This window comes from Emys orbicularis, chromosome 4 (assembly GCF_028017835.1).
Source record: "Emys orbicularis isolate rEmyOrb1 chromosome 4, rEmyOrb1.hap1, whole genome shotgun sequence".
NCBI classification, from domain to species: domain Eukaryota; kingdom Metazoa; phylum Chordata; order Testudines; family Emydidae; genus Emys; species Emys orbicularis.
Genome location: NC_088686.1, coordinates 21,526,464 through 21,538,482, shown reverse-complemented (window position 1 = coordinate 21,538,482; position 12,019 = coordinate 21,526,464). Strand labels below are relative to the sequence as shown.

General features: G+C 36.3%; 1 protein-coding gene across 2 annotated transcripts in view; it reads left to right on the top strand.

Moving 5' to 3' along the window:
- Positions 1-11,358, top strand: part of MARK3 (microtubule affinity regulating kinase 3) — a 108,470-nt gene extending 97,112 nt beyond the window's left edge. For both annotated transcript variants that reach the window (XM_065404475.1, XM_065404474.1), the window contains 3 exons: positions 1,319-1,345; positions 7,213-7,257; positions 10,803-11,358. In XM_065404475.1, coding sequence (XP_065260547.1) covers positions 1,319-1,345; positions 7,213-7,257; positions 10,803-11,148 — 418 coding nt within the window. In that variant the 3' untranslated portion in view covers positions 11,149-11,358. The remainder of the gene's footprint in view (positions 1-1,318; positions 1,346-7,212; positions 7,258-10,802) is intronic.
- The last annotated feature ends 661 nt before the right edge of the window (positions 11,359-12,019 follow it).

The window sequence follows — 12,019 nt, the reverse complement described above, 5'->3', positions numbered from 1 at the left end:
TGGCATATCTAGCGTAAAACATATTCGTTATGTCATATTTACACTCATAAGCATATTTCTTTAAAGCATTATGGGGTGCAACGTCACACCCTCTTCCTGAACTTACTGCCAGAGACTTGGACACTGTCCATGGCGGAGGCAGTACATGTAAAATCCATGTTTGTCTGTGGTCACACCCCCTTCCAGTACCTTTAAGCCTTATGATGTGATTCATAGGTGTTTTAGCAAAGTTGTGGGTTCCTGGTCCCTGGAAACATGTTTGGGTGTAGTATCGCTAACAGAATGCAGGAAGGAGTCTAGTCTATGGAAAGAATCTTATTGGGACATCTCTGAGGGTGAGATTTACCTGCATTTAGTTTCCTACTGTATTAGGCTTAGATTTGCATGTTTCTGTTTTATTTTCCTTGGTAATTTACTTTGTTCTGTCTGTCATTACTTGGAACGACTTAAATCCTACTTTTTATACTTAATAAAATCACTTTTTGCTTATTAATTGACCCAGAAGTAAGTAAAGTAATTCCTGGGGGAGCAAACAGCTGTGCACATCTCTTTATCAGCGTTATAGAGAGTGGACAATTTGAGTTTACCCTGTATAAGCTTTATACAGAGTAAAACAGATTTATTTGGCGTTTGGATCCCATTGGGAACTGGGTATCTGGGTGCTAGAGACAGGAGCACTTTCTAAGCCATCTTCAGTTAAGTCTGCAGCTTTTGGGGGACGTGGTTCAGACCCAGGGTCTGTGTTGGAGCAGACTGGCGTGTCTGGCTCAACAAGGTAGGGTTCTTAAGTCCCAAGCTGCCAGGGAAAATGAGCTCAGAGGTAGTCTCAACACATCAGGTGGCAGTCCCAACCCGTCACACAGTTCTTGGCACCAAATGACTAAAATGATGTTATGAAGAAATGAGTTAATTTTGGGGCTATTCAACTACCAAAGTTGAGATTTTTTTTCCTGTCTGAAATACATAGGACAATAGACAAAAATTCAATCCCTTTGTAAGTGCAAACAATGCTACCAGTTTAAGAATATTTTTAAACTGGTATACATTTGAATTCATAATATTTAGTGATGACTCTTTTCAGAAGAAATGTTGGAATGCTCTCAGAAGTAAAACAAAGTTGAAAACAAAATTAAGACGACGTTTCCTCAGCCCTGAAATCATTCTTCTAATCTCAGAATAAATTTGAAACTTATTATTTCCAGGTGCATTTAAATATGAAATCTCATTGTTATTGCATGTTTCACTTTTTGAATGAATTTTCAATTTAATTTGTACAAACTTTTTTTGTTAATTATTGTTTTGGCTTAATTTCTTTTAGAAACATGTCATTCAGGTTTATCAAAAGGTAGGATTTTTTTATATTTAAAAAAGTGGCTCCTGCAATTAACATAAAATTTGGCTTTCTAGCCTTGGTTTTCTAAAAACTAAACTTTCTGCTGAGAACTAAATACTTTCTTCCTTGAAAGGAAAATATAGAAGGAAATCCATTGACTAATGATGATACTTAAGCATCTGTGGCACCTGTATAACAAGATGCAAAGCATGCCTTGTGCACTCTTCTTTCTTTGATAGAGTCAATAGTATCAAAAATAATTCTGTTCTTTATACTAATACACTTAGCATGCTTATGTTTGAAGAATGACGTGTTTGGTAACACTGAAAAATGTAGACAAAACGTAAGGGCACAAATGTGTAAAGGTAAGTGATGCTCTACATACTTTATCCTCTAATTTTCTTCATTAGGAAAATTCTTATCAAAATAGTGTATGAATAATTTGCTTCTGGTCATAACAAATTTAAACGTTCACCAAATTTGACTTAAAAATACAAATCACTTGAGAGATTGGAAATTTGCATGAGGGATGAAGGATGTACATTGAAAATCTTCAAATAAGAAGCATTTTGTAGAGTACCCAAAGCCAAATTACTTCCTTTTATACTGTCCAACAGAGACATAAATTGAAGCACTTAATTATAATTTATAGAATAAACAAAAGAATAAAAGTTATGCAAGTGCATTGACAAAAGGAACCAATCTTGGAAAAACTATCCTACATAGAAAGGTTTTAAGAAAGCAGGCGGAACTGATTGTTCTTGCTTTAATACTGGCATAAATTACAAGTAATTCTATTGAAGTAGGTGAAAAAAGAGTCGGGCACCCTATTCTCAAAGCTGTATTGCTTCAGCATTCTTCTCCTAATTCTTTGGAAAGCTCTATCATCCATAAGCCAAAACATGGAAGAAAAAGACCAACAGGAAAAAAGCTACCAAAATATTCTAAAAAATGAAGCATGATGGAAATAAAAAGTATGACTTGGAAATTGCTTACATCCATATTGTCTTCAGAGAATAGAATAAAAAATAAGGGAAGCTTGAAAGACTGTGGGTTCCAATAACTGAATTTAGAGTTTTATACTGAAAGAAATGAAATTTCACAATGGGAAACTAAAAGGTGCAGGAAGTCACGCTGAAAGAAATATTGCTAGAGCTACTTGCATTTGTTTGGTCAGTGAAGACTTCTAAAACTTTGAAACAGCTTTTTGATTGAGCTAAATTTTCTAGTAATATCCTACAGTAGCCTTTTAAGTGTTGCCGAGCTTCTCTGGAATGATGATACCATGCTCAACTGTTGAGAGAAGAAGTTTTGATTCAGAAGTGGCCAAAAAAAATAAATCATTTCAGCCCATCATACTTTACTTTAAAAATGGGCATCCATTTGTACTTTCTTTCTAAAGGTAAAATCATCACTGGTATTTGCAATTTGAAGTTTGTCGTACTTTCTTTAGGCAAGCTGTGACCTAAAATTGTTAGGATATAAATTTAGTTAATTCCATTAGGAATTGTATGTAATTCAACTCCAAACTAGCTGCTGAAGTTCATTCATTCAAGAAAGTCAGGCTGTGAAAAATACCTTGCATACTAGACTTGGAATGGTTTCTTTGTTTCAAAACAAATCATAGTACTAAGTTACACTCCCTCTTAGTGCTATGTTTGGGGCATTCCCAAATGTGAACATATTCTAGAATTCTTTTATTGGATTAGTTGCCATCGACATTCATTGTCGGTTTACAGGAGTATAAATTGGGAGGAGGAATATACATGGGCTCTGGTAGTTTTATTTGTCGCTAGGGTAGATCAGAGAAGAAATTGAGTGCCAGCAATCTTGTACACTTGACAATGAATAAAGGTGAATTTCTTAACTCGGCATTTAGCCTGAGCCACCAAATTCTGCACAGTTGCAGAAGTCAGTGTGAGTTCTGTGAATTGCACAGGGATCTGAGATTGAAAGAGAGTCTTTGCCTCTTCCAAAGTTATGGCTATGGCTACGGTAAAACATTAGAAGGTTAATTGAGCAAATAAGCTATTATTTCCACAACTGGACACTCATTATAACTTAACTGTAAGCCTCTACTGCACTGAGGCAGTAAGTGAGATGCATCTGTTAGTCAGGAAGTTCAATTACATTTTATAACTCACGTTCTAGAGAGTTACCTTTGAATAGAAATATGGCATTGTAATATAAAGATTGTATCTTTTTACTTTTGGGTCAGACATTTGACATTTGTTAATTGCAGCAGTGTTTCAGGTGTTCTGATAGTAACTTTTTCAGGGTATTCTTGTTTAAAAAGAGACTTGCACAACAATGCACCTCTGAATTTTCCTTTTTATTAGTAGACGTGTCTGTGCATGTGACTTCCAGTGTGCCTGTCTCTCTCGTTCTTGTATGCAGGCAGTGAAATACATTGCTGCCTATAGCATAGATACTGATTTATTTTTTTTAGTCAAATTCTTCTTTACCTGTCATGAATCTCATCTACAGAAATTCATTTTATTTTAACATTGGAATTTATTATAGTTGCCACAAGGACAATATTACAACTTCATTTCAGAGAGCTCGGCAAATTCTGAGTGCTACACATTTCATTTGTTTTTTAAAAATTAGAATGTTAATAGTGCACTGCATTCTGATAGGTTTTATATCTCTCATACCTCATCTAACATTAACAAGATACCATGCAGTGTCCTTGCAAATCTGCAGGGATTCCTTTATGTTGTGGAAGGCTAATTTGATACTTGGAGAGCAAAATTGTGTTGATATTTTGATAGCTTTTTTGTTGTAGAATCTTTTCTTTAATTAAAGGTAACTTTCCTTGAAAAAGCAGGTTGTTTTCTTTTATGTATAAATTAATTAAATCTTATTTTAGTAGACTCCATCCATTTCCACTCTCCCACAATCATTTATAGCTTTTAATCAAGCTGTGAAATACTCTTTAGACAGCTTTATTTTTTAATGTTTCACTGGATTTTTAACAGAGTATACCTAGAGAACACTTGCAATGCGCAAAACATAATTCATGATAGATCTACAGAAGCACAATACTAGGTCAACATATCACTTATGCTATTTACTACTTTTCACATACCATTTAACAAAAGTAAATGAAGTGCCATAGGCACTGTACTACAGCTGTGGGCTTAAAACAGAAAAATAAAATATAAAATTACTCTATCACAAAACTAATTAGCTTATCAGCTCCTTTCTTTAACACATTATCTGCTCAATAGTCTTCTGTTATAAACCAGGAGTTTGTGTTCCTTTCAGTACTGCAGACCACATTGGCAACTTGGAAGCCTAAAGGCTGTATCTGACTTGTAAGCATATACAGTATTCTAAATTACATATACAGTACGGTTTTAATCAGAAGTGCACTGGTATAGGTTTTATTTACAGAATTCTGTACGTTTGCATGGTGCTTTATAGAGCATAACCATGCTTTGAGGTACAAGGGGGAAGGAATATCAATGGGAAGACTGACACTGCTTCTCTGAAACTTCATGCCAGGTTTTATATTGGAGGTCACACATCATGGAATGCAGTTTTGAGTGTTAGGGGACCTGGTATATTTATTGGTTCAGATTTTAATTTTTTAGCCTATTCACAATTACAAGTACTTCCAAAAGAGGCTTACAAATAAGAGTACTTACTCAAGATGTATCTTGCCGCAGGTGTTCAGTGAATACCTTTGATTTCTCTAAATGTAGATTGAGTATTTAGAAGTTGGTCAGTTTTAACTGAACTTCAGCCTCAGCTGCTAGGATCAGCTGAAAATCGATCTGAAACCAGAACAAACTATTTTTGTCCCTTTTGAAAGTCTGAACTTTTGAGCAAAGAAATCTTGAGATTTCTTGTATCCTTCACTATAGGGATGACAGGTCATACTCCTATTTCTTGAGCCTTTTTTGTCAACTGAGAAAGTGAGTCTGATGTGATCTATAAATGCTTGCAACTGTAAGCAAAAATGTTCTCTCCTACTTCCCAGGAACAGATGCCTCTAGTGCCCTTCAGAGAGTATTTTTGAGTACAGCACTTGACATTTTGTCATCTGAGTCAGGAAGTGACTTCAGACTTACAGAGAGGAGTTTGCTGTGCCTTCCGGAATGAGCCTTCCACAAGATTCTTTGCATGTCTACTGTTGAAACCTCTGGATGTGTTCAGCTTTTATAGCTTTCTCCTTTCCCATAATTCCTCATGCTTTCACTAGTGTTCCGTCCCCCAGAAAGATTGACATCAAGAGCAGCCCAGAGGTCCTGGCTTGTACACCACAGACTTACTAGGCTTTTTCCATTTCTGATTTCTCTAATATCCATTCATTCTAGAGAAGCACATCAGCTTGACATATCTACCAAAGTGATTATAAATATTGGCATTTTAATCTGTCTTTGACAGGCTTCACAATCAGTAACTAAGAGAACTAAATTATTTTACTGATCAATATGGACAAATATGTTGCATAGCTTAAAATGATTGTCTCCGTCCTATATTGCTAAAGGTGATAGAACCGTCTCTTCTTATAGCGCCTGAACCTGCTTCCATTGATACAATGGAGAAATACACATTGTCTTTAATAGAAGAAGCATTGGGCCCTTAGTTAAGAAACCCCTTAGAATAGTCATTGAGAGAGGCTTATTCCAGACGGTCATTGTGGTACTATGCACTCTGTGTTGCCATAGTATTCTGGCAATAAGAACAGGACTCTTGCTTCAATGTGAGCTTCATTTAGCCCAGATTTTTCCCCTCAAGATTTTAAAATAAGTCAGCAGTGTTAAGACGCATTGAAATGTGATTCTGACCAAAAAACGTCACTGTGAAGTAGTTAGGATTGGTATACAACATACGTGACTTGAACCCACAAAAGCAAGGAAACTAAAAGCTACATGACAGTACATATGTTCCCAGACAGGCATATACCTCATCACCACAACTACCATACACCACAGATGATGCACCACAGTTTTAACTCTCCCTTCTCATTCTCACACCATTTACCAAGCTGCCCTAATCTACTATGATTAGTTTGGTGTGTTAATGTTGTGTATGCCTGGGGTGAAATAGGCATGGGAGAAAGTAGCCAGGTGCTTGTGGGAGATTTTTCCACCTTGATTCTGTTTGCCTTGAAGGTTGCTTAAATGTAACATTAATATATAACAGTGTTAAGTAACTTTTCTGCCGGTGATCTTTATATTGCTCAATTTCTTTTACCCTTACGCATATGTCTTCTGGAAGATGAGTCCGTGGTACAGGAATCCAGAAGAATTCATATTCAGAGGAATTGTACATATTGAGAAATCTTGAATTTACCTTGAAAATTTTCTTATGCTAACTTTAATTTATATCCTGGTTTAAGGGAGGGTGGGAGAAATTAATCAGATCATTTGATCTACAAGTTTCACTATATTTGATCTACAGGTATGGCTGTGCATATTAAAGCTGTTTTTAATACCATTTTTCTCTCTTTTACAGCTTATCACTTTAATATTAACAATAATTAGTATATCTTTATTTACACTGAATTAATACATTTTACATATTTCTAATTCAACAATCTTCCCCACTGGAATCTTACCTTTTAACTTCATGTGTACGTGTGTCAATATAGTATTACAATTAATACTAAAAGTATCTACTTTTTAGAAACTGTGGCTTATAAATACATATTGTTTTGGTGGGCAAGACATTTGTAGTATTCTAAGTTTGCTGTGATCTTGAAAATCCATTGAATCTTTGTTGCCTAAAGTGTCATAACACAATATATTTTAATTACGGTATAATTGAGATATTGCATTTAGCCGCTATTCAGATATTATGTATGCTAGTATAAGATTTGTCTTCTCTTTCCCACTTCCTTTTGTTTCTGCATTCTTTTCAATGAGGCTCCCGACTGAATATGAGAGGAACGGGAGATATGAGGGCTCAAGGTGAGGGTAATGATTTTTGTTTAAATGTTACTTAGGTGAGTTTGAACCTTTCTCCCCCTGTTTATGTGGCTCAGGTTCTAAGCAGCAGGTTTTGTTTCCTTTAGCGCCACGAAACTGTAAACCAAGAAACCCTCCTGTCTGCAAAACAGTGATTAAAGCATTGAGTGACTTGGTTCTAAATTCTTCCATCTTTCATGTTGCCTTTTCCCTATATATATTTCTGCATCTTAGCAGCTGGGCAGGCAGGCAGCCCCCAGTGAGACTGCAGAACTGCTCTATAATCCAATATTGGAGGGTACTAAAGTGTGAGAGGTTTTTTTTAACCCTTCTCAAGGTTATGAGCATAATCTCTGACTGTACCAATCAGCTTGAGGCTGCTCATGTGAAAGCAAGTCTCCTCTATGGTAACGCATAGAATTATTAAATAGGTGATCTTCATGCTGAATTTGTTTAACTTTCTAATCAAGTTTTTATTTTTATGCAATACTTTCACAATGTTTTGCCAACACGATGGTACCGAAGTTTGTTTCATGTAACTAGAAATTATTTTTTAAAAAGCCCATAAAAAGGACTTGACTTGTTATTAGTACTTGTTAAAATACTTGTCTTTGTGACTGAGGATGTGAGTGAGATTCGCACACCTAAGCCATTCTTTTTAGGTGACAAATCTAAGTAACTGTCCTTATGAGGTGTCATTAGAGGAGGTTTTGAAACAAATTGATAAATTAAACAGTAATAAGTCACCAGGACCAAATGGTATTCACCCAAGAGTTCTGAAGGAACTCAAATGTGAAATTGCAGAACTGTTAACTGTGGTTTGTAACCTATCATTTAAATCAGCTTCTGTACCAAATGACTGGAGGATAGCTAATCTGACACCAATTTTTAAAAAGGGCTCCAGAGGTGATCCCAGCAATTACAGGCCTGACTTCAGTACCAGGCAAACTGGTTGAAACTATAGTAAAGAACAGAAGTGTCAGACACATAGATGAACATAATTTGTTGAGGAAAGAGTCATCATGGTTTTTGTAAAGGGAAATTATGCCTCACCAATCTACTAGAATTTTATGAGGGGGTCAACAAACATGTGGACACGGAGATCCAATGGATATAAAGTACTTAGATTTTCAGATAGCCTTTGACAAGGTCCCTCACCAAAGGCTCTTAAGCAAAGTAAGCTGTCATGGGATAAGACGGAAGGTCCTCTCATGGATCGGTAACTAGTCAAAAGATAAGAAACAACAGATAGGAATAAATGGTCAAATTTCAGAATGGAGAGAGGTAAATAGTTTTGTCCCTCAGGGGTCTGTACTGTGACCAGTACTATTTTAACTTGTTCATAAATGATCTGGAAAAAGGGGTAAACAGTGAGGTGACAAAATTTGGCGATGATACAAAACTACTCAAGATAGTTAAGTCCAAAGCAGACTGCAAAGAGCTACAAAGGGATCTCACAAAACTGGGTGACTGGGCAATAAAATGGCAGATGAAATTCAATGTTGATAAATGCAAAGTAATGCACATTGGAAAACATAATCCCAACTATACATATGAAATGATGAGGTCTAAATTAACTGTTACCACTCAAGAAAGAGATCTTTTCCAATTCCAATATGTCTTTTTTGAGATGGGGCGACCACATATGCATGCAAAAAATATATTTTGGAATTGGAAAAAGTTCAGAAAAGGGCTTCCATATGAGGGTTGATTAATAAGATTTGGACTTTTCAGCTTGGAAAAGAGTTGACTAAGAGGGGATATGATAGAGGTCTATAAAATCATGACTGGTGTGGAGAACGTACATAAGGAAGTATTATTTACTCCTTCTCATAACACAAGAACTAGGGGTCACCAAATGAAATTAATAGGCCGCAGGTTTGAAACAAACAAAAGGAAGTATTTTTCCAAAGGATGTTGTGAAGGCCAAGACTATAACAGGGTTCAAAAAAGACCTAGATAAATTTATGGAGGATAGGTCCGTCAATGGTTATTAGCCAGGATGGGCAAGGATGGTGTCCCTAGCCTCTGTTTGCCAGAAGCTAGGAATGGGCGACGGGATGGATCACTTGATGATTACCTGTTCTTTTCATTCACTCTGGGGCACCTGGCATTGTCCACTGTTGGAAGACATGATACTAGGCTAGTTGGACCTTTGGTCTGACCCAGTATGGCTGTTCTTATGTTCTAAATTGAATTCTGAATCTTAATATACCACTGATTTTAAACTGTATGGTATACCATGAGAGCAAAAATAATCTTTCAAGAGGTATCTGATGCAGAAAACACTTTTATGCACATATCTGCATGTTAACAAATACTTTTTGTGAAGGTTTCAGTACACAGATTCCAACTCTTTTTAGCCATGTGGCCACTAATTCATAGCTGAAATACAATAGTGAGCTAATATTCTACAAATTTCTGGAACTCGTCTTCTTATCCATCTATTTCCACCACCACCAAAACAGTAATAACAACGTTCTTCTCTTATGTGCTTTAATTCTTACAATTTTGATAGTCATCACACTTTCTCATTGTACCTTCTGTTGTAGTGACAAGGAGATTATTTTTGTTAATGTTAGTTTGGTATGTTAACTTTCTGTATTTTATTCTGAAAAAGACACTCCAGTAACTTCAGAAGTTAGACTGTTCATCATTGCAAGTTATACATCTCTGATGATTGTCATAGGTGAAGCAATAGTATTGATAAAGATACTTTCCTTGGTGTAGGATATGTTTGAGGATATTGCGTAGACCCACCAGTACCTGAGCTGAAAGGCAAAGGTCTTTGGTTGCTTCAAATCTCAAATGTTTATGAAGCTAGGAAGGCCGTTATGAAACTCCAGAAGTGACCCTGAGAAATTTTAGATTGGTGGGGGTGGAAGGCAGAACATTCAGTCCCAGCAGGGTGAGGAATATCCTTCACCTGGCTCCTTCCCCACACTGGTGTATATAGACTCAAGAGGGTTGCTGCAATGCAGTGCCTGAGGACTGTAGTAGTGGAGAAAATGTAAGGGAACCCAAAGGATCCTTCTGCCAGGGCTCTTCAGTGCATTGTATCAGTAAATATCAACTCATATTGGAGGCAGCTGTGGCCTAAGTCTTTAAGTTGTGACTTAGAGCTGCTATCTTAATGAGGGTTCCAGAAATTTCTAGAGCAATAATCCAGGGCAAATTTCTGGTGCCATATGCCCTGGATTATTGGTCCATGTAGGCTGTAACCTTAATTGAATTACAGGTGAGTGAAAACTTACCTTCAGCATGGTAGTAATAAAGTTTTTCATCCTCCTGTCCCCATTCCTTCCAGTTGTTGTTCACACTAGTTGTGTCTTGGCTTAATTAGATTGTATGCTTTTGGGGTGGGAACAGTCTTACTGTGTGTATATAATATGCAATGCCTAGTACAACAGGGTCCTGCTCCAAGTTGGGGCCCCTCTAGGCACTTCTGTAATACAAAAAATGCACACTGAACAGGGCAGTTGCTTCATCAACACAAGATTTAAGAGGCTATTGGTTGTCCTATTAAATAATAAAATGTTTTCTTTCAGTCGCAATGTAGCTGTGGATCAGAAGGATGAAAACAAGGAAGCCAAGCCCCGTTCGCTGAGGTTTACTTGGAGCATGAAAACTACCAGTTCCATGGATCCTAACGATATGATGAGGGAAATTCGTAAAGTCCTGGATGCCAATAATTGTGACTATGAACAAAGAGAGCGTTTCTTGCTTTTCTGTGTCCATGGCGATGGACATGCGGAAAATCTTGTACAGTGGGAGATGGAGGTGTGTAAACTGCCAAGACTGTCACTGAATGGAGTCCGCTTTAAGCGGATATCGGGAACATCCATAGCTTTTAAAAACATTGCTTCCAAAATTGCCAATGAATTAAAGCTGTAAGAAAAAGTAATTAAGTTGTAAATTAAGTAGCAATTTCGAGTGTTTTTGAGAACACCGATGGAAATGTATAGAATAATATTTAGGCAATAACTTCTACATCTTCTGAATCATGATATTAAAAAAAAATTGAAACAAGCTGCTGAGCTGGGAGGGAGAGTTGGACTTTTTTTATAAGTGCACTACAGCATTAAAGTTGCCTACTATGTAAAATATTACCCCTTCTGCTTTATTTCCATTGCTCTAAGTCTTTGACAACAAACTGAAACACACAATATATACATTTAAATATGCCTCCTGTTTGTGTGGATGTGAGAATGTACAGTGTGTGTGTATAATATATTAAGTATTATATGTAAACTATTCATTTACAACATCAGAGCTGTACCCGTACCTCTTTAGGGGCTAATTTTGGTGCTAAAAATTGAAATGGCCAAGGAGGAAACACTTGAGTTTATATTTAAAATAATTGAATGGTTACCCAGTAAATGCAGTTTTACAGTTCACTGCTGTGTTAAGAAAAAAGTGTGAAGGGTTTGGATTTATGGTTGTGAACATTACTCCTGTTTTTTAAGTAGATCTCATGAGATAATTAAACATTCACTTTTACTCAGTAAGTCTTGCATTATACTTCTCCCACTATTTATTATTTAAGTCTGAATCAAATTAAAAATTAGAGTTGATTTATGCATTAAAATTTGGGTAAATGCTTCAATTTCTCTGTTCATGTTAAACACAAGTGTAAAAATATATCCTTTTTATCTCTTTTGTCTTTCATGACTTAGTAGAATGGGTTACCATTCAGTAAGCTCTACCATTTACTGTTATAGAATGTAAACAGTGTAGTTCAACGAGAACATCACGTTTAGTGTCT